This window comes from Cibotium barometz, chromosome 20 (assembly GCF_041138505.1).
Source record: "Cibotium barometz isolate CiBa-2024 chromosome 20, ASM4113850v1, whole genome shotgun sequence".
Taxonomy (NCBI): domain Eukaryota; kingdom Viridiplantae; phylum Streptophyta; class Polypodiopsida; order Cyatheales; family Cibotiaceae; genus Cibotium; species Cibotium barometz.
Genome location: NC_141065.1, coordinates 30223100 through 30249252, shown reverse-complemented (window position 1 = coordinate 30249252; position 26153 = coordinate 30223100). Strand labels below are relative to the sequence as shown.

General features: G+C 45.8%; 1 protein-coding gene across 2 annotated transcripts in view; it reads left to right on the top strand.

Annotated features, from left to right (window-relative positions):
• Window positions 1–26153, top strand: part of LOC147627774 (uncharacterized) — a 96835-nt gene that overhangs the window by 21823 nt on the left and 48859 nt on the right. For both annotated transcript variants that reach the window (XM_086814737.1, XM_086814739.1), the window contains exons 3-4: window positions 17057–17205; window positions 17308–17399. In XM_086814737.1, coding sequence (XP_086670863.1) covers window positions 17057–17205; window positions 17308–17399 — 241 coding nt within the window. The remainder of the gene's footprint in view (window positions 1–17056; window positions 17206–17307; window positions 17400–26153) is intronic.

The window sequence follows — 26153 nt, the reverse complement described above, 5'->3', positions numbered from 1 at the left end:
GCATTTATAGCATTTATGGCATCAAGTTGGGACTGTTACAACCAGCCGACAGCAGTTTAGCAGCAGCCGACGGCATTTATTGCAGTCATGGAGGTCCCAGTTATCTGGCCGACAGCAATACCCAGCCTGACCAGCAACATTCACCCATATATAAGCAATCGCATCACTTCAGCATTCATCATCTGGATCTCTTCAGCGTTTTCCTTCCTAAGAGCAAGGAGGGTACGGTTCAGCATACAGTTAGCATCTTCTCTTCAGCGTTTCCTTCTTAGGAGACAAGGGAAGCCAACATATTCAGCATACTCAGCATTCAGTTCATCCTCCTTGTCCTACATAGAGGAAAGCCGGCATCCAAGTGGTGGACCTCAGCATTGGAGCAAGGAACAGTCCTCATCATCAGCATTCAGCCTATCCCTCTCATCTCGAGAAGGATCTTCATCTAGGACAGCATCATAGATCTATTTATAGATCTTCATTGTAACCATTCATTTTAATATAGTTGCATTGCATTGCATTGACACTAATTGTCTATCTCTTAAGCATCATTAAGTGAAGTTTAGCGTAGCCTAAGGTTGTGTTTACTACGGTCAATCCCCGCATGTCACTTATTTAGACTAAGAAAAGATTAGAAAATTGCCTCCAAAGATAACAATGAACTTCCCAAAATAGGGCTTCAAGATATTGTATATCAATGTTATAAATGTGGTTGGCACATTGGTCAACCAAAAGACAACCTTGAACTCGAAGTGTTCTCTCGAGTTCTTAAAGCTATTTTGAGTAGATCTAGTGTGTACGTGATGATACCTAGATCAAAAATATTCAGCTCCTTGAAGCTGGTGAAAGAGCTCATCAATACGAGACATAGGGCACTTATTTTCTACTGGGATTTTATTTAAGCGTTAAGAGTCTATGTGCAAACCCATAGAATGGTCCTTCTTCTGTCGGCCACCCAAATGGTCTTCTCCAGTCTCGTGCTGATTTATGGGGGTGAGGCAACCTTCATGCTGCTCATACTGAGGCCAATGTGTGGATCTGAGCACCCAGGATTCCAGTTTCTGTGCCCATTTGTGGCAAGTGTGTGTGGATCTGAGTGTCCGGATTCCTAGTTCGGCGCTTTGCGATGTGCCATACCTGTGCTCGAAAATGCGAGTGCTGTACATGTTGCAAGATCGGGAGATTTGTTCATAACAAAGTGTACATGCACACATGTGACACACCTACGATTATGCAGGGCAAGGTCACATATGAGATAGTAGCAGCAGCCGGTAGGGTTGGACAGTGCATGTGACATGTGGCACTGCCACGTGGTAGTGATGACGTGGCAGTCGGGTACAATTGGCCGACATTAGTACTACTGGCCGAGTAGGAGCATTGGTGCATATATATATGCGGATAGCCAAATCGTCATATTCATATGCTTTCCTCAGTGTTAACTTCATAGAGCGTTTCTCTTTAGGCAAAGTGCTAGCCAAGAGTGTACAGTAGGTCACAGGGTTGTGATTTGACGTGTTCATTCTCAGCCACATCTTGTACTTGAATTTCAGTTGTATCACTTCTTTCGCGTACATAATATAGAGCGGTAGTTTAGGACTCTTGTGTGTGCTGTATGTGTGCTTCCACCGCACTCCTCTTTCTATCTCTGGAAACTCCTAGCACATAGGCGCAAGTGTTCTACAGGGAACCTACAAATTTCTTTTCTTTTCTGGCACCCGTGTACGTTGATTGCTTGGATTGGGTAGAGCCCCTAGATTCCAAGAGTGCACAAGTTCGGGTTTGGGAAAGCGAATATTTGGGTCCTCTTCTTTGGGGGTAGTGTGCTTCCTTGCCCCACCAAACCCTGACCTCATCGTGTAGGGCTCAAATCCCTCAGCCGGTCCTTGACCACTACATATTTGTCATGGGTTGACAACTCATTGATTTGCTTCTTGGCATGAAGGCGTACATGGACATGCAAGTGGCTAAAATGGAGGATATATCTGCCCGTCTCGAAAAGATGGAGTCGGCACCTCAAGCACCTAGTATTCCGGGTCTAGAATCTATAAGGGCCCATGCTTAGAGCAAGTGTTGGACGATTTTGAGGACAAAGTGGAAAAACTTTTTGGAGGAGGATTTTTCATTGCTTTGGATGCAGGCGAGGATGTACTCGATGAGCTTCGCTCCCAGTCCGGGAGTCGTCATTCTGCACCTGCACGTAATCAGTAGGAGAGAGGTCGTTTGCGTCACCGACGATCACCTTCGTGGAGTCTCTCTCCATCGGATTCTCTGGAGAGTTCCCACTCGCCTTCACCGGCTTGACGTCGGGGGACTGCAGGTTTGCTAAGTTCTTCCTCCATGCCTTGTGATGAATGAGCTCAATTATTGAAGCTTCTGGAGGCTCCCAAGTCCAATGGAAAGATGGACGGAGAAGTCGTCACCAATTAGACCCGCGAGATGGCTGCCACGTTGGTAGCAGCAAGTGGTTCATATATTTTTCAGCTCCAGTTGATGCATATGGCTCTGATGGGTGCTGCTTTCTTGTGGTGGGAAAACCACCTTAGGCACCACTCCGTGACTTGCTGGGATGACTGCCGCAAGGCGGTCTTGAAGGAGTTTATTCTCGTAGATTACGAGCGTGAATTGAAGAAGCAGTGGAAGCATTTTATATAGAAACATGACGAATCAATAACCGAATATCTCGCTTGTTTCTAGAAACTTTTGCTCATACTCCCAAGGATTGTCTAGCGGTTGGAGCAGGTTGAGCGATTTGTGGATGGTTTGAAACCGACTTTGCCTACAAATAGCTGTGCTCATTGGCCCCATGATCTTTTAGATGTGGGTCGTCGCTACAACCATCGAGACATCGGAGAGTTCCAAGTCTGGGACTCATCAACAGGGGCAACGGAAAGGCAAAGACAATGGTACCTAGTCCAAGGCCAAGGATGGTAAGGAGAAGGCAAGTGGGGGAGCCTTGGTGACTCGGCTCACTCCAAAAGAGTGTCGTGCCAAGATGGTTGCTGGATAATGCTTTTATTGTGACTCCATCGAGCACATCGCGAAGGATTGTCCTAAGACCTTGGAGGATTAATCCGAGGAGGAGGCTTCTTCAGACCCAGAGGAGCAGTCCGAGGAGGGGGCTTTAACGGGAGGATGAGTGTGAAGGAGATGCATGTGTGCGTGTCTTAGCTTTTTTCATTTCTCGAGTCGAGCACACACCCAAGGAGTTTCCTTGCATGAGGCCACAGGTAAAAATAGAGAAAGTTTTCAGCCAGGTTTTTGAGGGAGAGTCTTCACAGTTGCCATTTGCACTCAGTGGAGAATCTTTGGCTCTAGTGGCTAGCGCTTCAGTTTCTGGGGTCGTTCAGGCGGACTTTTCTCACCTGTCGTTTGCATTGAGTGGAGCGTCTTTAGTGTTTGATATCATGGAGGCACCACAGGAGGACATGTCATCAGATTTGTCTTCGTCATGAGAGGATAGACCAGTTGGTGTATCTTCACAGTACAAAGATTTCTTGGAGACTGTATCGACAACAACCGGAGTTTTGACCTTTGCAGGTTCACAATCATTCAAATTAATTTAAGTGGACAACTTATTAAAGTGCCTGGGGCCCAACCTGGTGGGCATCTTGGTGGCCATAGTGTGTGTGATGGGCACCCCATAAGTGGGGTGACCACCCATGTGGCAAGAGTTGGTGTAAACAACCAAAAATCACATGCACGATTCATTATCCTCTCTTTGCAAGCTTCATCGTCATCTTAGTGCACTCCCTCCCTCCGTCGTTTTTGCTCATAGAGGAGGCTTCACCCATCCATTTGCAAAACCGAGCACATATTTGTGATCCTCATCAAAAGGGCGCCTTGCTACACCCCTTCATGCTAGTGTTCCGGCTACTTCACCTTGGGGGCTTGTACGGTGCCACCCACATCATCATCAGCCAGATGAATCGCAGTATGGTCTCTGTGTCACCATTTGGTCCATCTCCATTTCTGGAGCCACTTCTATGGGACTGTCACTCCACCACATAAAAAATAGAAAAAATGGGGGAAAAAATACGAGGAGTGAGGAAAAATGAGAACAACACCTACAAGGGCGGGCACACCCACAACAGAGGCCCTGGTGTCTCACTAAAGATAGGAGATGACTTCTAACAGGGCGTGGCTGTTGGTGCGTGGTCCCGGAAGACCAATGAGGGCAGGTGTTCACCCAATGAAGGTGGGAGACTACCTGTGACTTGGTCAACTTCGACAACTGATTCTACATCGACAAAATTTTATTGTTTACCAGTTGGACTCACTCCTTGTTATGGAGAAATTTGGCCTAGGGCCCGTGAACACTTGACATCCCATCCAAGGGAGCCATTGGAAACCATTAAGCCATAGAGCCAACTTGCCATAGATAAGACCATGTGTATCATATATATATTTTTTGAGTAAAGAGTACGCTAATATCCTCTATCCATAATCCTTGTAGGATTCAATATAACGTAACTCCATCATGAGAACTCATGATTTTGCATCGAAACCCGGGTTTGTGCACAACTTGCACAAGATCATGACTTGCGAGAAAAATCCTCCATTGAATTTTCCAAAATTTGGTAGATGCTTGGCTAGTGGAGGTGTCGGCTTTGGCTTAACCACACTAATAGCCTTGTGAATTCCTCGGTCAAGATCGTTTTCCTTAGTTAAAAGGACAACTTAAGAACTTAACACCATGCTGGGATCAGAATGCCCCCCCCCCCCCCCCCCCCCCCCCTCCTCCGGCGCATGCCTAACCCCCCCATCCCCATCCCCCTTTCCTTCCTCCCCTCCCACCTTTCCCCCCCCTTTGGTGAGAGAATGATTGAAGGTAGCAAGCGAAAGCAGAGGAGAGACATGGAGCAGCCAACAATGATCCAACACTTGAGCAAAAATGATGAATGAATTAAATGGCAAAAATCTTGTTCTTATATACGTCATGAAGGGGTTGGTCAGCCAGCATAAAAACCCATGATTGAGGAGGAAAAACGCCTAATAAAAGTTGGGGACACACACACACTAAGCGGGGAACAGGTCCCGCCCCCTTTCAGGAATTTATTCAGGAACAATCCATGGGCTTGCAAGCCAGGATCAATATAATAATGAATACAAAAGCAAACAAATATGCCGATGTAGAATATCCAAGTTGAAGTCGATGTCAAGGCATGAGATTTCTGATGCCGAGCACACCACGGGGATGACCCACAAGAATCTCTCACCGGGCTAGTACCAGATCCAATATCCCAAATCCAAGTCCAAATCAAAATCCAAGTCCAAGTCCAAATCCAAATAACTGCAAACTCGTGAGCAAGATACACAGGTAATATGTGTAGATGACAAAGCTTATTGTGTTCAATTGTGAAGCTTGTTGCCCAAATTAGAGAAGGAGACAATCCACAAGAAGGCCGCACAAGTAGACGGTGGTGGCCAAGCAAGTGGTAGTTGCTGGCTATGGTAGATGGCGCTGTCCAAAGAGCGTACGGGTGGCAACTGTATGGCGGCTGGTGGCAGTAACTAGCGCAAACAAGCTGCACGCAAGCGGCTCAGGTGATGGAGGCAGCACTTTAGGAGGATGATGGCCAGGTGGCAGTGCTGAGACCGATCCCGTCAAGTGGGAATAGACTCCGTTGGACACCCACAAGCGTAATAGCACAACTTAATATCACAATTTGAAATGGACAACTTAATAACAACTTGAAATTGAAATGAAATGGAATGAGATAGATGGACACCAGCACTGGGGCCGGAACGGGTCGACCCCCCCCTCAATATATGATATATTATTGGGAGTATTTAACAAATACAATGCTCCATGGGTTCCAAGAACCAGATGATGTCCATGTACAAATGAATACAGTACCAAACAAGAGGCTCGAAGTCGACGTTCGAAGTAGAGCGACCACTTGAATGGTCCAGTCTCTACGATCTTATGCCTTCACTGGAATCCGCGGAGAGCGCCCCACTGATGTTCCAGGACCACGCACAAACAGGCACTCCCGTACTAACGCATGGCTCTCCCGATCTCGGCACCTTTGGACCACGGTTCTCCAAAAGCTTGGACTACCCGGCACCGAACGGGTGTTGCCGTAGAGAGGGAATCTTTTATCAGATTTACAACACAAAGTTCTTTACTTAAATCTGAAATTCACTTACTTGTAGATTGTAGATGGAAGACCAATACCCATGGTGTATGTGTGCAGCTACTTGAGAGGGACACCAAGGTGCAGCAGCATGTCGAGAGGAGTAGCTGCCTGGGGAAGGGTATAGCCTCGTGAAGAAAAGAGATGCCGCCTATGTAAAGGAGGCACAACCGCCTACATAGGAGTACCACCATCTGCTGTGCAGGACACAGCCACCTTCTGTGGAGGAGGAGGAGACGTAGCCGCCACTCTGAAGAGAAGCCGCCTGGCTGTAGAGCATAGCCTGCTGGGGAGAACACACAGCCTGCTGGAGATGAAGCGCACAGCCCCCTAGCTGTAGGAGAGGAGATGGTGGCGCCCCAATTGCCTGCAGTAAACAGGCGCAGCTTGATGTGCAGCCGCCTGAGAGCAGAGGCGCAGCTTTGCTGAAGAGGATACAGAGTCGCCTGCAAAGGGGAGGCAGCGTAGCCTTGCTATGAAGCTGGAGCAGGTGCAGTCGTCTGCTGGAGGTGGGCACGCACAGCCTATATGATCGCCTGGCTGGAGAAGTACACACAGTTGCCTCTGCAGAATAGGCAGCGTAGCCTGCGCAGCACACAGTCGGCTGTATGAAGAGGCAGCGCAGCAGTTCTGGTACAGTCGCCGCCTGGTTATGCAGAAACGCAGCAGCTTGAGATGGAGCAGAAGCGCAGCCTGAAGTGATGCAGCCGCTTGAGAGATGGTGGAAACGATCGTCGGTTTTTTTTTCCACGAAGGGTGGTCGCCTCTATTTTGTAGATGTTGGAGGGGAGTTCCACGACCACAGCTGGCCGGCTCCCCAAGATTGCATGGGGGCGGCCAGTTCATGGTGTGGTGTGGGTAGGTGGTCATGCACCCACCCCCACACACACAAAAGGTTAAGTGGCTCCCCACCTTAGCCCATATGTGGGTGTCCCTAATGGGTGCCCACTTTTAATGAAATGTGAACATACAACCTTATAAAATATATGGTTAGAATTAAAACTTATTACACCAACAAGTGCAATACACTTACCACCTGTTCACATGCAACAAAACTCGTCAGAAGACAGAGCAAACTTCACGACTCACTGGCAGGCGTCCCCGCTCAGTAAGTGGGATGTCAAACAGGCAAACACAAAAATACAAGTCATGCGAAAACAGTTTCAAACATGCAAAACATGAGTGTATGTGCAAATAGTATCATGGACATATCTCTCGTTCATGGAACAAGTACAAAATATCTGTCGGGCACAAAAATGGCATGACATAAAACATAAATCCTGGTCTTCCTATGGAGTGACAGTCCCATAGGTAAAACACAGTTCCAGGCACGAGCCTCCCTATGGAGTGACAGTCCCATAGGTAAGACACAGCACGAATAGTGGCTCTTCCATGGCGTGACAGTCCCATGGGTAGAACACAGTCCAGGTCATACACGGGTGGCACTGGTCTGACTCCTGTCCATGTGACACTATCCTGCTAACACACGGGTGGCACCAGTCTGGCTCCCGTCCATGTCAAGCAAAAATACTGGCGTCTTCACATGAGACACCGGCCTGGCCTCAAGTGAACGAGACACAAATCTCGAGATGGACCAAATGGTCGGCCAATTGGTGACATCCCCCCGGGCTTCTAAAGAGTTTTCCTCAACTGAAAAGCCTCAAGATATGCCTGCAAGAACTGTGGGTAGTCAACAAAATAATCCTCATTTACCCACTTTGCATCAATAGGCAAATAATTTTTAAACTTCACAAGGTATCTCCTGGAAAGCTTTCCTGCAGGGAGCTTTCTTTCCTTGTGAAAAACAATCTGTTCTGGCTGGAGGATCTCCTCAAGCTCATGAATCTCTGGCGGATCTTCTGTGACAGGCTCATCAGGATCTGGCCCCACATATTTCCGAAATAGACTCACATGAAATGCATTGTGAATCTTCCAGTGACTAGGTAAAGCAAGCATGTATGACACTTCATTGATCTTTTGAATCACCTTGAAGGGTCCATAATAGCGAGGAGAAAGCTTAGGATATGATCCTTCTTGTCCTGGCCTCTTCCGAAGCCTAGCCTTCTCAAATTTCAGCAAAACCCAATCACCTTCTTTGACTTGCATGTCTCTTCTATGCTTGTCAGCAGCCATTTTATGCTTATCTTGTGATCTTGCAATGGCTGTCCACACCTGAGCAAAGGTTACATCCAAATCATGAACATATTCGTCAGCTGCAAAAATCTCATCCTTTGTACGAAGGATGGGTGGCAATACCACTCGGCCATAAATAATCTCAAACGGAGCCTTTCCCGTGGAGGCATGGATCGTATTGTTGTAGGCAAACTCAACAAGTGGAAGATACTTCTCCCATGCAGTCTTTTGATCTGCCACATAACATTTCAACAAATCCAAGACGGCTGAATTTGCAGCTTCACTTTGGGCATCCGTTTGGGGATGATAAGCTAATGAAAATTCAAGTTTAGTACCCATGTTATCAAATAAAGCCCTCCAAAAGAGGCTTGTAGTCCTGGGATCTCTATCCAACAATGGATTTAGGCATACCATGATGCTTGAAGATATTAGCAAGAAAAAGCTTTACCATATGATCAGCTTTAATGGTTTTCTTGACGGGCAAGAAATGAGCTTGCTTGCTAAACCTGTCCACAATGGTCCAAATAGCATCATTCCCATGCTGGGATCTGTCCATAATAAAATCCATAGTAATACTTTTCCAAGGTTGCGATTGAATAGGCAATGGCTGAAGCAAACTTGGAGGTTTTTGCCTGTCAAATTTCACCTTCTGGCAAGTAATACATGCACGTACATAAGCCTCAATGTCTTTACGCATGCTTGGCCAAAAGAAATATCTCTGAATCATGCGTGTAGTGAACATAATACCTCTATGACCAGCATAAGATGGAGCGTGACATTCGTCCATAACCTTTGGATGCAAATCCTTCACCACACATAGGCAATTATCCTTCATAAGATAACCCTCGTTGATAACATAAGAGGCATGTGAATGACCAGCCATTAAATCAGTCCATATATGGCAAAAATCAGCATCCAAATGATACAAATCACGCATAGCAGATAAGTCCCCATGAGAGGCCACTGAGACTGCAGCTATGTAAGGCCTCCTGGATAATGCATCGGCCACCACATTTTTCTTTCCTGGAGTATGCACTATCTAAAAATGAAACATGGAAAGAAAGTTTGCCATTCTCATTTGCTTCTCCGAAAGCTTTGTTTGAGATAGAAAGTATCTCAAGCTTTGATGATCTGTCTTGACTACAAATTCAGTCCCAAGAAGATAATGTTTCCATATCTTTAAGGCATGAATTACAGCCAAGAGCTCTTTCTCATAGATATCCATATGAAGCTCAGCATCATGCAAACGACGGCTTTCGTATGCAACTGCATGCCCTTCTTGATTTAGGACAGCTCCTATACAGTCACCACAAGCATCACATTCAACTACGAATGACTTGTGCAAGTCAGGAACAATCAATACTGGACCACATATGATAGCATGCTTGAGCTGCAAGAAAGCATCCTGTTCTTTTGAAGTCCATTTGAAAGTGGTTTTCTTCTTTGTGAGATCATGTAGAGGAGTGGCTATCATAGCAAAATGCCTTATGAAACGCCTATATTACGAACATAATCCCAGAAAACTATGTACTTGATGTACGTTTTGCAATTCTGGCCAGTTCCGAACGGTCTCTATCTTTGTAGGATCCATTGTTACTCCATCTTTAGATACAATATGACCCATATAATGTATCTCTGAAAGGAAGAACTCGCTTTTCTTGGCATTAATGAAAAGTCTATGCTTTCGCAACTCTTCGAACACTGTGACCAAATGAGTTCTGTGTTCCTGCTTATTCTTGGAGAAAACCAAGATATCATCAAAGAATACTCCTTTGAATTTGCGATGGGGTCGGAATATCCTATCCATCATACGATTAAATGTGGCAGGAGCATTGGTGAGACCAAAAGGCATTACCAAAAATTCATTAAATCCAAAGGCTGTCCTGAATGCAGTTTTATGGACATCTTGTGGCTCCACTCGTATTTGGTGATAACCACTCTTTAAATCAAGTCGGCTAAAACAAGCCGAACCATCAAGCTTATCCAAAATGTCATCAATACGCGGAATTGGGAATCTGTTCTTGATGGTAAGCTTGTTTAAAGCTCTATAGTCCACACACATGCGGAATGATCCGTCTTTCTTTTGAACAAGAAGCACAGGAGAGCAATAAGGTGAGGAACTGGGCTGAACCAAACCTTTATCTAAAAGCTCATTTACTTGCTTCATGATCTCTTCTTGTTGTGCGGCACTCACATGGTATGCGGGTTTGTTAGGTGGAGAATTACCTGGCACAAGATCTATGCGATGATCTTCGGGCCTTTGGGGAGGTAATTCACTTGGCAATGAATCAGCAAAACAGTCGTTGAATGTATGAAGAAAATTCAGCCTATCATTAGTCATAGCATCCACATTTTGATGACTTGGTACAATGCTATCACGAACAAAAACCAAGTACGCAGAAAGACTCTTTTTCATTGCTTCATTAATTTGGATGTGAGATACAAGTGGGATGGAATCCCCTTCGTTGCCAGCATCAATGAAATGCATGCAGCCTTTATGCATAAAAGAAATCATATTGGTCTTGTACTCTTTGCGGGGCTCAAGCCTAGGATGCCATGGCTTGCCTAACAATACATCACATCCAATTAGTGGTGCAACTAGGAAATGTTCATTATCAAGGTACCCCTGGATATGTATGTGCAACTTCCCTATCAGTGGGGTAACCTGCACCTCTTTACCAACAAATGCAGCTTCAGCTTCAATTTGAGGTCCCATGTTCTCAACCTCAATACCCAAGGCAGCGGCCGTTTTTATAGAGATGAAGTTATCGGTTGCATAGTCATCAAACATGAATAAGGCGGGCTGATCCTTGATTTGACCCCAAGCCTTGCATACCATCCGCTCTTTTGCATCATGATTTGTGTTCCCCTGCACATCGGGAACTGCATGTACATTAGCCTTGGTGTGCTTGTCCTCGTGCTTTGGTTTGTGACCAGGGCATTGTCGAAACATGTGGTCTTTGCTACCACAAGAAAAACATTTTTCCTCCTTGGCATATTGCTCTCTTTGCTCCGGGGTCAAGCCGAATTTGTTCTTCTTCGGTCCTTGATCTTTAGATGAGGTATTTTCAGCTCTACCTCCCTTGTGGGTCTCCCGGAAGTTCTTTTTAGGTGCCTGTCCACCTTTTTGCAGATTTGGGACAGCCTTGTCTTTTCCCTTTGAACCGCCTTGATCCTGCTTAATTTTGAGCACCAATTGCTCCGTAGCAAGAGCAGAAGCTGTGAGCTGTTGCAAAGTATGTTTCGGGTGCAATACAATGCCCGAACGATAAGCTCGTTGCAATCCAGAGCGAAACTTCCTCTTTCTTTCATCCTCAGTGATTTGCATAAAAGGAGTTACCTCAAGCAACACTTTCCAAAACTTGTTGACATACTGTTGCACACTTTCATTATCTCTTTGCTCAAGTCTATCCCACTTTTGAGTGAGAGTTTGCTCCGCATTTGGTGGCAAGAACTGAGCATAGAATCTGTCCTTAAATTCCTTCCAGGTGCAAATGGGATCCTTGGTGATCTTTTCAGTGATCCACCAATGAGGAGCGGTCCCTTTCAAAAACATGCTAGCATGGCATACTTTAGACTTCTCAGTGAAGTCCTCATCACTAAAAGCAATGTCGAACTGTGCCACAAATGCTAACACTTTGGAAGCATCATGCTCTCCATGAAAAACATCAAACTTAACAGACTTGTCACCTGCTTTAAATTCCTTGAGCTTTCTGGCATGAGGCTCATGGTCTTCTCTTTTTCTTTTTCCCTTATCCAACGGGGCAGCCCTATCTGCATGGGCTCCATGGGCCATCATGGAAGTTTCATGAAGCACGGTGGCATGTGCTCCACGAACTTGAGAATCAGATGCATGTGACTTTCCTACATAAGGCAATGTCTCTCCATGAGATAACTCAGTGGATAAAGCTCTTCTAGTTGCAGACCTATCACCCCTACCATCATGGGATACATGTCTTGAATGCATGTGACTTTCATGCCCTCCATGAGTACTAGCATACATATACCTGTCAGGCTTTGTGTCTTGTGGAGAAGAGGCATGACGAGAGGTGACTGTCACGTCTTCCTTTTGCATAAAAGACCTCAACCTTTGAGATGCGGGATCTCCGTGCTTCAAGCAAGGTGGATTTTTGAATTTCAGCTCTCCGTCGTCCCCCTCTTTGATGTCACCTTTGCGGAGGAGGTAGGCAAGTGCCAACTCCTTTGGCTTCTTGTCCACTTCCCGTGCCATGGACTCAAAAGTCACATCTACCATTGCATCGGCTTTCCTTGCTTCAATGGCACTTTGCACATGGGGATCTTCATGCAAAAATTTTAGCTCTTGCTCTTGTGCCTGCAAAAGCTTTCTCATATGTTCCATTTCAGCCCTCATTGCATCAGGCTCTTCTTCTAGCATGACTATCTTTCCTCGAGACAGTTGTCCTTTTGATTCACTATCATTTACCCTTTCAAGGGGCTTGTGCCTTCCTCGTAGAGTATCAGAACCACGAGAGACACTAGATGGACCCCTCGAATTAGGCACTTCCAAAGGGTTGCCTTGGCTGTCCATTGTGTTAAGTGTGCTAGAAGCGGGGTGTCCAATACACAAGTTCGTTTCCCCACTAGGAAGAGGGAAACAACCGTGCTCTGATACCAATGAAACCGATCCTGTCAAGTGGGAATAGACTCCGTTGGACACCCACAAGCGTAATAGCACAACTTAATATCACAATTTGAAATGGACAACTTAATAACAACTTGAAATTGAAATGAAATGGAATGAGATAGATGGACACCAGCACTGGGGCCGGAACGGGCCGACCCCCCCCTCAATATGTGATATATTATTGGGAGTATTTAACAAATACAATGCTCCATGGGTTCCAAGAACCAGATGATGTCCATGTACAAATGAATACAGTACCAAACAAGAGGCTCGTAGTCGACGTTCGAAGTAGAGCAACCACTTGAATGGTCCAGTCTCTACGATCCTATGCCTTCACTGGAATCCGCGGAGAGCGCCCCACTGGTGTTCCAGGACCACGCACAAATAGGCGCTCCCATACTAACGCCTGGCTCTCCCGATCTCGGCACCTTTGGACCGCGGTTCTCCAAAAGCTTGGACTACCCGGCACCGAACGGGTGTTGCCGTAGAGAGGGAATCTTTTATCAGATTTACAACACAAAGTTCTTTACTTAAATCTGAAATTCACTTACTTGTAGATTGCAGATGGAAGACCAATACCCATGGTGTATGTGTGCAGCTACTTGAGAGGGACACCAAGGTGCAGCAGCATGTCGAGAGGAGTAGCTGCATGGGGAAGGGTATAGCCTCGTGAAGAAAAGAGATGCCGCCTATGTAAAGGAGGCACAACCGCCTACATAGGAGTACCACCCTCTGCTGTGCAGGACACAGCCGCCTTCTGTGGAGGAGGAGGAGGCGTAGCCGCCACTCTGAAGAGAAGCCGCCTGGCTGCAGAGCATAGCCTGCTGGGGAGAACACACAGCCTGCTGGAGATGAAGCGCACAGCCCCCTAGCTGTAGGAGGAGAGGAGATGGTGGCGCCCCAATCGCCTGCAGTAAACAGGCGCAGCGTGATGTGCAGCCGCCTAAGAGCAGAGTCGCAGCTTTGCTGAAGAGGATACAGAGTCGCCTGCAAAGGGGAGGCAGCTTAGCCTTGCTATGAAGGTGGAGCAGGTGCAGTTGTTTGCTAGAGGTGGGCACGCACAGCCTATATGATTGCCTGGCTGGAGAAGTACACACAGCCGCCTCTGCAGAATAGGCAGCGCAGCCTGCGCAGCACACAGTCGCCTGTATGAAGAGGCAGCGCAGCAGTTCTGGTACAGTCGCCGCCTGGTTATGCAGAAACGCAGCAGCCTGAGATGGAGCAGAAGCGCAGCCTGAAGTGATGCAGCCGCCTGAGAGATGGTGGAAACGATCATCGGTTTTTTTTTCCACGAAGGGTGGTCGCCTCTATTTTGTAGATGTTGGAGGGGAGTTCCACGACCACAGTTGGCCGGCTCCCCAAGATTGCATGGGGGCGGCCAGTTCATGGTGTGGTGTGGGTAGGTGGTCATGCACCCACCCCCACACACACAAAAGGTTAAGTGGGTGCCTACCTTAGCCCATATGTGGGTGTCCCTAATGGGTGCCCACTTTTAATGAAATGTGAACATACAACCTTATAAAATAAAAGGTTAGAATTAAAACTTATTACACCAACAAGTGCAATACACTTACCACCTGTTCACATGCAACAAAACTCGTCAGAAGACAGAGCAAACTTCACGACTCACTGGCAGGCGTCCCCGCTCAGTAAGTGGGATGTCAAACAGGCAAACACAAAAATACAAGTCATGCGAAAACAGTTTCAAACATGCAAAACATGAGTGCATGTGCAAATAGTATCATGGACATATCTCCCGTTCATGGAACAAGTACAAAATATCTGTCGGGCACAAAAATGGCACGACATAAAACATAAATCCTGGTCTTTCTATGGAGTGACAGTCCCATAGGTAAAACACAGTTCCAGGCACGAGCCTCCCTATGGAGTGACAGTCCCATAGGCAAGACACGGCACGAATACTGGCTCTTCCATGGCGTGACAGTCCCATGGGTAGAACACAGTCCAGGTCATACACGGGTGGCACCAGTCTGGCTCCCGTCCATATGACACTATCCTGCTAACACACGGGTGGCACCAGTCTGGCTCCCGTCCATGTCAAGCAAAAATACTGGCCTCTTAACATGAGACACCGGCCTGGCCTCAAGTGAACGAGACACAAATCTGGAGATGGACCAAATGGTCGGCCAATTGGGGACAAGTGCAGCCAGGTATGCGTAGGTTATTGATTGCAACAGCACATGCGCTGGCTGGCTGGACAGGAAACATAAGGTGGCAACCAACTGAAACACAGGCAACAAAGGTAGCGCAGGTAACCAGCAATAGGCATAGGCAGCAACGACGTTGGCTGGTGGACTGTGGCGCTAGTGGCGCAGAGCTGGCTGGTGGCGCTGGTTCATCGCACAACAGCAGTAGTACAGGTAGTTGAAGAAGTTGATAATGACGATGATGTCAGGGATGATCTCCACGTTCTAGATGATATTCACACCCTTGTCAATGATGCTTGAAGAGGGACTCTTGCTTCTTTTATACTTGTGGGAAGCCTTGCTTTTTGCCAAAAGCTGGCCAGCTTTTTGCTTTTTTTTTTTTCACTTTGCTATTCCTCTTTTAACTTATAATAATAAAATATTACTCATCTTTTGTCAAAGTTCTTTTGTTTTGCTTTTCTGGATTTAGGGCCTTGCTTTTCGGCCCTAGAGTTGCTTTTTGAAAAAAGTGGCTTTTAGCTATTTGGTCCGGGCTCTTGCTAGTGGTGCTCCTGACTCGTGGTCAACCCAGTTTGGCTTTTTGCTTTTTCTCTGCTTTTTGACCAAAACTAGCGCATGTGCGAACCTTACGGTCTCTGTCCCCATGCCTTCTTCTACCTCTCTAGTGTCTGGGCAAGGATTCCATCATGTGAATAGATCTAGGAGGGCCAGATAGTTACACAAACTCTTCCATAGTTCTTTGTCTGTTTTGAACACTTGCCTTCCAAATAGATATAGGCCTTTCAAAGCCTTTAAAGTTGTGCCTATCTCATTTTGAACAAGTTCCTATAGTTTATCAGGAGGTTGGCTTGTGTTTTTGAACCAGAGTAGTCTGAATTATTGGGAGAAGGAAGCTATCTACTGATTGCTAGTATGGGCCCCTATGTAGGCCCTACTTGTGGATTGCAAGTTCAAGGTTGGCCTTATGTCTGACCAATGTAAACATGCGTCTGGTGTAGAATAAGCCGTGAAGTTACCCGTGGACCGGTGAACCCATGTGTTTTCGTTTTGGGGAAAGCCCCACCGCGAACCCGCACCACACCCCGCCCCCCCGCCCCCCACCCCCCCCCCCCCCCCCCCCCCCCGTGCCCAACGGCCCCGCCCCCCCCAAAAAAAAAAACAAAACTACCGAAGAAAACCAAGTATTAGCTTTACCAATATGAGATGGGAAAGTACTAAGCATTGATGAAAACTAAACTCAAATTATTTGTTCGCTCTGTGCCAATCAGACTGAGAACAGATAGCACACTGAATTTCTTCTTCTTCAAAATTCAAACACCTCTGCAAGATCAGTTTACAGTTGGTTGGCCTTCTGCTGTAGGGGCCCAAGACTGATCCCCTAAAACTGGGTCTTTCTCAATTGTACTCATTTCTCCCTTTTCACATGCCAAACCCTTGGCAGTGGCCAATTTGGGGCTGCATTTGGGCTGTAAACCCTGTCCAAAACTGTAACAACTCTGTCTATGTAGAAAAATTTACCTCTTTGCAGAACCATGTATTCCCAACCTGTCATTCTTATAGGTGAGTGGTGCAAGGGGCTTGCAAAAACTTCTTAGGATGCATCTAATCTACCTGTGTGCATCCTGAATCCTTACAATCATCATGGACCTCTGTCCCTTTTAACAATCAGGGCTTCAAGAATAACCTGCCCTAATTTCCATTTAAGTTTTTACTGTCTAAGGACTTATTTTCCTATGTTCCTTGCATCTTGACAACCATACTGAATCTTACCAAAGTCTTTTAGGACCTTTTATCTTATTTCTCCTTTAGGATTCTCACTCTTAACTTTATGAAAAATGGCCAACATGCAGTATGATTAATCTAGGCTAACCTCTTAAGTAGCCCCTTTACTGCAGCCTCTTTTTACCTTTCTAATCTTGTCGTAGCTTGTCTACGGTTGAATTCATCTGATCATGTTTCTGGCCTCACTGGTGGAACAGTATAGAGTGGCACAGATGTATATGGTGACAAAAATGCAGCAAGAAAACACTTCTAGCAATGAGGGGGTGGAGGTACTGGTTAACAAGCCTTTCAAAGATGAGGAGCTAGGGGAAGGCCAATATACTCTGAAGGTGTATCATTTGCAAAGGTATACACTCCCCTCTCTCAGGCTCTTCCTTCCCACTTTCTCCTTTTTCTCTTTCAGAAAAGTAGTGTGGGTAAGCATGATTTTATTGTTTGTATTGTGTAGTAAATTTCCAACTTGGATAAATGCAATAGCGCCTGCAAGCTGTCTGCAAATTGAGGAAGAAGCTTGGAATGCTTATCCCAAATGTAAAACAGGTTTCTTCTTACTTAATCTTTTTCATTCCTGGCCAGTTTTGTTTATGTCTATCCGAAATTTTATTGTATGAAGTTTAGTAACTACTATGCATGAAGTTTAGTAACTACTATGCATGTCTCTAAGGGCTTTGTTTGAATGAAGCTTATTATTTCTCAATCCACACTTGCAAACTTTGCAACCTTTGGGTGTTACATCTTCACACACCTAGTGGGCCCCTTTTCCTTGGCATTTCTCAGTCCCTACTTATCGATCCTTTGAATGTAACATCTATGTACTCGTAAATGAAGTCAAGAAAACTTCTCCCTAATTGCTTTACTTTTCCAAGGTTGAACTTTCTTTGGGCCTATCCTTCCATTTGACTAGAAAAGTAGCATACTGCGATGTATACATTTCATGACTGCATGGTGTTTGAACCGACAAGGCCACATGTATTTGGCATATGCATTTCTTTGCACTACTGTAACATGGAATCGTGCTATATTAACACTAGTTAAATGATCATTAACTCACTAAGTAATGGTGCAAATACACATAAGACAAGGTAAAACGACCATATCTATTGTATTGTTGGGATTCGGGGCTCAGTAGTAGGTGTGAACATCCCCTATGTGTGTGGATACGATAACTGTGCCATGTGCCATCAATTCAATATGTATGTTTGATTTCTATGGGTCAAAAGATAAGGCTTCAAGCCTACAAAAGCATGTACTTGGTGAAGGTGCATCACATCAATCAACTCATCATCGAGTCACACGCAATCTAGCTCACTCTACAACGTCATTTCTCTCTCTCTCTCCCCCCCCGGCAACACTGCCCCACATAGCACTTGGTATGATGATGAGTGTCGTGAGACACGGGCACAGCTACAGCGTGAGATTGCCATTGGGACTCACACACATAGACAGGCCAGGATGATCTTTTGGCGCCTTGTGTGGAGGAAGAAACGAGCCTACTTGGCTAAGTTAGAGGAGGAGATCTACCAACTCTTCCTGGGGAAGGACAGCAAGAGGGCACGGAAGATGTTTTAGGAGAGACAGCTTGGTACTCCGATTACTGCACCTGAGGCATGGCATGCTTATGCTAGAGAGCTGTATGATGCACTAGGACAGCCCCCCCCCCCCCCCCCCCCCCCCCCCCCCCCCACTGGGAGCTAGACTCGCTAGTAGCACCTTTTTTACTATGCGGATGTTGATAGATGCGATAGACAGGTTACAAAATGGAAAGGCACAGGATACTTTGGCTTCGTTGATTGTACACGTGTTTAAGCGTGCCATTTGTGAGGGTTTCCGGCAAGCTGCACAGAGCATACCATTGTACCACCCTTTAAGAGTGGGGATCCCATGGTACCAGGCAACTACAGGACGATCATGATTGGTCATTACGTGGCCAAACTATATGGCTCTATATTGGAGTGGGAGCTGAGCCGCTGGGCAGAGAGGCATGGTCACCAAGCACAAGGATAGGTTGGCTTCAGGAGAGGATTTACTACCTTGGATCACATACTTACACTTTTGGCACATATTGAAGAGGGTAGGGCACAGAAGAGAAGGATATACTGTTGCTTGGTGGACTTTCGGAAAGCCTTCGATACTGTACAACATGCCAGACTTATGCACAGATTGCAGGACATTGAGGTACCTGAGAATATGCAGTGGGGGATATATGCTTTGTATGAGTCTGTGACGGTTAGAGTCCGAGCTCCAGGCAGACTATCTGATATGGTGACCAGCACGATAGGGGTGAAGCAGGAATGCCCGCTATCACCCACCCTCTTTGGACTGCACATGGATGTGGTCTCCGATTATATAGATAGATTGGGAGGCCCAGGGGCATGCCTGGTAGGGTTGTTGATACCCATCTTGTTAAATGTAGATGATATTGTTCTAATCTCAGACTCTCCGGAGGGATTACAGAGACATTTGGATGCATTAGAGGCATTCTGTGCAGATAGAGATCTGACAGTGAACCTTGGGAAAACAAAGGTTATGGTGTTTAACACCACACAGGCATGGGTGACGAGATCAGAGTGTCAGTTCACTTTCCGAGGGGAGCCGGTTGAGTACGTAAGGTCATATGTCTATTTGGGAGTTACTTTCACAGGACCGCGTTTCTCCCTAAAGGAGGCAGTAGCAGCTAGATTAGCTGGAGGGCATGCAGCCTTGGGGGTACTTGAGAGGCAGTGTGCACACATATAGTTTCAGGAGCCGTGCACCAAATTGTGGCTATTTGATACACTTGTCCACCGACTCTCCTGTACGAAGCTCCAATTTTGGGGCCCAGCATACATCACAGATCTTAGAGAGAGGGATGGATGAGGGATGGAGGCATATGGAGAGACCACTGATTATGATGATTGCCCGCATGATTCGGAGCAAATCATCAGTACCACATGAGATTGTTCGGGTTGAGTTGGGTGCCCAACCAATAGTGACCGAGGCCCTATTCCAGACAGTTACCTTTTTAGAGCAGCTATGGGAGCTCCCTCAGTAGAGTACTCCCGATTGGCATTGACCTCATCCATATAGTTAGCAGAGGATGGAGATACTCATTGCTTGTATGCTCAGATGAGATCATGGTTTGACCTACATGGTTTGCGGATAGAGGCACTCCCACCCTTTCAGTATAGCTTGGATTGTCCATTTTTGGATCTCACCCGCACAGAGCAGAACTGCGTGATTAGGACGGATATCGTCAGAGTGGACATAGAGAGGACATGGACTAGTCCCCTTGAGCCCTTAGGCATGAAAATAGCTCATTACAAGAGCCATTTTCTGCACCTCTCATCGGATGGTTTTATCACCCGCCTGGCGTACATGGTGTACACCTATCACATGGGATACGTTATGCCATTGAATAGATCCGGACCTCATCACACCATCTGCGGAATGAGACAGGGTGATATGTGCATCAGATCTCGGATGACTCCATTTGTTAGCTATGCTAGTAGGAGGTAGAGATAGAGGAGCACTACATTTGCCGATGCACAATCTATTATGAGATCCGAGGGAGATATCATTGCCTCTTCCGAGAGGGTTTTGGGCCGTTACGTAGGGTCATGGAGTTTGAGGATCAGAGATGCCTGGGATTGTTCCTACTTGAGCTTAGGAGACACAGAGAGACCCTCTTGGCAGACAGGAGACCGAGCCATGATGTGCCTAGACAGAGGATCCTGACAGATTTCTTCAGCACCAGCACCAGCACCAGCACCAACACCAACAACCCAGTCCACACACCTCATGATACCTCCTCCATCGGGCCATCATGAGACCAACCACGCTCCCAGGGAGTCACCATTGATAGAGCAGTCGTCTTATGTCGTGCTCGTCGGCCACGCCCACCAGGATCCTGACCACAACATCCTCACCATCGCCAGATCAGAGTCATTATTGCTTGGCATCCCTCGCTTCTACGACCTCTCCATTTTAGACAGCCCCATGGCGGAGATATTTGATATGAGGAGAGGGCAGCATTTCAACTAATCAGCGTACATGGATCTACTTGATATACATTTTCCAATATTTTCTACTCAGTATCATCTAGGAGTCTTACTTACAGTTCTAATAACTGTAAGATAGTCAGTTTATTGTACTTTTCAGTTTCTTTTGGTTGTTCTCTTTGATGAGACACCAACTTCAGATGTACTCTCAGTTTTGGTCTCATGGGCCATCATGGCCGCTTAGAGACGTTAATATATCATTTCATTTCATCTCTCTCTCTCTCTCTCTCTCTCTCTCTCTCTCTCTCTCTCGGACATGTTATCTCCAACTCTCTTTTACTCCATTTTATCCCCTTTTTATCCGGGTATTTATCTTATATATTTAGGGAATTTTCCCATATTTCTTAGGCTATTTAGGCATTTTTATCTGTCGTGGACATTTGTCCTCCAATGCTACTGGCCGACTGCTCTACATGAGATGTATATAAGCATGGCCATTGTGCCTTCATTTATTCATTCAATACATTCAATATTTTTAGTCTCTAGCTCAAGTGTTGGATCTCTCTTGGCTGTGTACTCTCTCTTGTGTGATCTCTATTTGCTTCCGCTTCACATTCACATATTCTCACATGGTATTAGAGCTCTTGTGCTTCCACAGATCATTAAGAAGAGTTTTCAGCTTGCGTTTTTTTGTTCTCTACTCCCTTGGCAGCTGTGTTTTGGAGATCTACTTCATTGCACAAATCAACATTTTTCTGTTGCATTTCTCCTACAGAAGCACCTTGCTACGTTTTTTTTCCAGCCCTCCCTCTTCTCTCCCAATTTTTATTCTGTCCCTACCCTGGAACCTTGCTGCATTTTTTCCCAGTCCTCCCTCTTCTCTCCCAATTTGTATTCTGTCCCTACCCCGGATTAGTGGTAGCCTTGTGCACTTGCTCCATTAGCCTCTCCCTTCCTTACTTCATCGCGCACTGGTTCGGCTCCCGTCTTCACCCGTGTGCCTTGATCTCCGGTAGGAGTACAGTTCTACATCTTTCTCAAGCTTTCTGCTGTAAATTCAAGAGGAGGATTCCATGGCTTCTACACCGACTATCATCGCTTCATCCATTCCTCAACTTTCCAAGGAACCAATTATCTTGATTGGGCACTACAGATGAAGACTCTCCGTCGATATCATCGGCTATGGGGTATTGTTTCTGGTACTAATGCCTCTTCCGATGCTACTTCTCCTCAGGCTGAGATTGATGTCTGGGCTGACAAAGATGCAAGGCTCATGCCTTTATCTTCTTCAACATAAAACCCTCTATTGCTCGTCAATTTGATGACAATGATGAGGAAATTGCAGAAGAATTGTGGGATACCATTTTGAGGAGGTATCACTGTGAGAACTCTGCTCAGAAGGTAGCCTTGGAGAATCAGCTCTCCAACCTGAAGATAGCCGATTCAGAGGAGGTATCACCGTGAGAACTCTACTTAGAAGGTAGCCTCGGAGAATCAACTCTCCAACTTGAAGATTGTCGATACTGCTAACATCATGGATTCTGTTACGGAGTTCATAACCATTCAGAAGCAATTGGTCTCTTATGGGAGCAAAGCGGCTGACGAGGACTTTGTTAATCGACTCCTCGCCAAGTTTCTCGAGACTTTTACTGCTTTTTGTGATACTATATCACTTCTTCCTTCTACCCATGATCTACATACCATTGTTGATATGCTTTTGGATAAGGCCATGAGAAAGAAGACCAGACATGGTACTTCTGAGACCCTTCTTCAGGCTAAGAGCAAAAGCAAATGGCAGTCCAAGGTTTCCACGAGCAACAAAGGTGACCACAAATCTGCCAACACAAGGAGCTTACTTGTCATTATTGTGGTCTCAAAGGTCACATTTAGCCTAATTGTTGCAAGAAGAAGAGAGAAGGTGGTTTTGCTAAGAAACCCCCTAATCAAACCTCTTCATCCACCAACCAAACTCAACAATCCTCTTCCACCAAGGAGACTGTCTTCATTGGTATTGAGAAGCTTCCCTCTAACTCTCCTGTTCCTTCCACTTCACGTCTTACGGATTGGGTGGTTGATAGTGGGTGTACTACTCACATGACTCTCGACAGGACCATTCTTCATGACATTCGTCCCAGCTCTTCGACGGTGTCCATTTGTGATGCTTCTAACTTGGAGGCCTCTTCGGTCGTTAATGTGCGACTTCAACTCTTCTCCAGGCTAGCCGTCTACCATTCGGGATGTGCTTCATGTTCCTAAGCTCTCCAACAATCTCCTCTCAGTTTTTCGGATTGCGGAGAAAGGAGATAGTGTCTACTTTGACAGTTCTGTCCTTGAGATCATCGACACCAGCACCTTGTAGATTGTTGCCATAGGTATCCAAGAAGGTGGTCTTTATCGGTTGAAGGACTTTGGAGGCTCTTTGATTGAGTCCCAATCTCACCTGCTACAACTCATGCCTTGGTAGCTCATGTGGATACGGATTTGTGGCATGCTACGGACATCTGAATTATACTTCTCTGCAGCTGCTGTCTTCTCAGCAGATGGTCGAGGGTCTTCCACGACTGAAACCCTCCCACTTCACTTGTGTGGCTTGTCTTCATGGCAAGCACCACCGAGATGCCTTTCCTCACGAGGCTACTCATCGGGCTTCTCATATTATGGAGCTCATTCATATGGACTTGTGCGGCCCCTTGCGGACTACTACCCAAGGAGGAGCTTGGTACTTTATGCTTATTATTGATGATTACTCACGTAAAGTTTGGGTTTATCTCTTGGGAGAAAAAATCTAAGCTTTCTCTCGCTTCCAAGAGTGGGTGACTGTCACATGCACTCTGCACTGTAGTGCATGGTGACAAACTGGTTCATCATCATCAGTGCAACATTGTAACAGTATTAGTACCATTTAGGATGATATTTGTTGTACGCCGTGACCCCATTGTAATCCTAGTCCAGGATAAGTCAGGCACGAGCTATGTAGGTCATTCTCAGCCATAGCAAGTCAGTCAGTCAGTCTAAGTCCCTTAACCCACTTGAAGAGACGCATTCATGCATGTACAGTCAGTAGAAACCTTAGGGTTTGCATTAGAAAGCATTCTACATATTGCACATCATTCATTCATGGCATCTAGGACATTGCAGAAACCCCATATATCATCTAGTATTTATCAGGATATTTATAAGGATTTTTCTGGTATTTTTCCCATCATTTTCAGCATTTTATACATTATTGAGCAGTCAGCCAGCTCTGTAGCCAGTCGACTGGCTCATTTGGTCCATATAAATAGACCAGCATCATATTCAGCCATTCATTCATCATATTCAGTCCTCCTCCTCCTCCTCCTCCTCCTCCTCCTCCTGTGCAACGGAGGATTGCCCCCAAGATTCCACGATGGTTGGATTCTGGAAACCATTGTTTGTGATTCTCATCTCTCCGATATGGAACTTCATCAGCTTGCTGATTCTTGAGCACAATCTTTGACACGGGCATAGAGTTTACAACAGCTTCGTCATTCTTGCACCACCAGCTTCTCCACCATCAGTTTCTTTACCCCCTGTCTCTCCACTCCCACTTCCTCCTTCCCCGGCTTCTCCTCCTCCTCTTGCTCCTATGCAACGGAGGATTGTCCCCAAGATTCCACGATGGCTGGAAACCCATCAGCTTGATGATTCTTTAGCACAATCTTTGACACGGGCATAGAGTTTACAACAACTTCGACATTCTTGTAGCCTCACCCTGATGAGCATAGTTCTTTTTGAGTGGTGGGCAGCCATGGAGGTTGAGATTGATTCCATTGAGAGGAATCGTATATTGGAGCTTGTGGACCGCTCTCTTTACTGACAGGTTATTGGGGTTAAGTGGGTCTTAAAGACCAAGTTTAATGCTGATGGATCTCTTGAGAAACACAAAGCTAGATTGGTTGTGAAGGGGTACTCTCAGATTGAGGGTGTGGATTAGGAGGAAACTTTTTCTCCTACAGCCAGCTACACCACGCCTGACATTTCTTACAGTGTCAGTGTTCTGAGTCAAGTCTTTTCCGCTCCTCGACATTCTCATTGGGAGGCCGCTTTGAGCATTCTCCAATACTTATCCAGTACCTTGGACTATGGTCTCTCTTTCAGAGGAGGCACTGAGCTTGTTGGATACTCTGATGCTGATTGGGTAGGTGATCAGGATACTCGACGATCCACTTCTGGTTATTGCTTCACTCTTGGTTCCGGTCTTATTTCCTGGAGATCCAAGAAGCAGAATACAGTTTCTTTATCCTCTACTGAGGCTGAGTTTTGTGCTTATCTAGATACCTGCTTTGAGCTGTTATGGTTGTTCCAAATGTTGAGCAATCTTGATGTAACATATTGCGGTCCACTCTCACTTCGTTCGTGAGGTGGTCACCGACGGCATCATTACACTCGAGTATTGTCCTTCTCAGGACAACATTGTTGATCTCTTCACCAAACGTCTTCCTTGAGAGACTATTGATCAGCTCCTTATGCATATGGGACTTGGACCCTCGCGCTGGAGCTGAGAGGAGGTGTTGGACAGGTCATCTCTAGCTCTTTTTTACTCCATTTTATTCCCTTTTTATCCATATATTTATCTGATATATTCAGGGATTTTTTCCATATTTCTTAGGCTATTTTAGGCATCTACAGATAGTGTAATGAAATCCATGTAGGCACAGATGGATCATATCCACAATGTGTTCATAAAGTCTGACATGATGATGATGCATGTCCCTTTTAGATAATAATGCATTAAATCTGCATAAGGAGGTCTTAACCTTATCAATGGCTAGTGTCTTGCCCTTGTACAAATGATTTATGAGCATGATAGATGTGTAATAGCAATATATCTAGTTGTGTATGAAGCCCACAATCATGAGATTAACCAAAGTATGCATACCTTCATCTCTCTTTGACCAAAATGACGATTAGAGGCAAGCCCAGTGCTGTAGCGATTTTTCCAAGTGTTTTTTGGAAAACTAATGCTGCATACGGATTTTTCGAAGCGCAGAAGACGAATTTGCAAAAAACCTCCAGATTTGCTGCGTTGAATGATTGTGTTAAAATCGTGTTTTCTAGGTGGAATTGAAGCAATTGCTGTAGGCTGTGGCTTAGCAATGGTGTTGGCTTTGATGTACTAAGAGGGTTTGGCAAGATGATGTGTGTGGAGGGAGAACCAATCAAAAGACCAACAGGGGGTAGAGTTGTGTTTTTGCAAGGAAGAGGGAAAATGGTGAAATGGGTAATTTCTCACTAATCATGATTAGGGTATGTGATGATGAGCATCACCGAGAAGCATGGCTCTGATACCATGTTG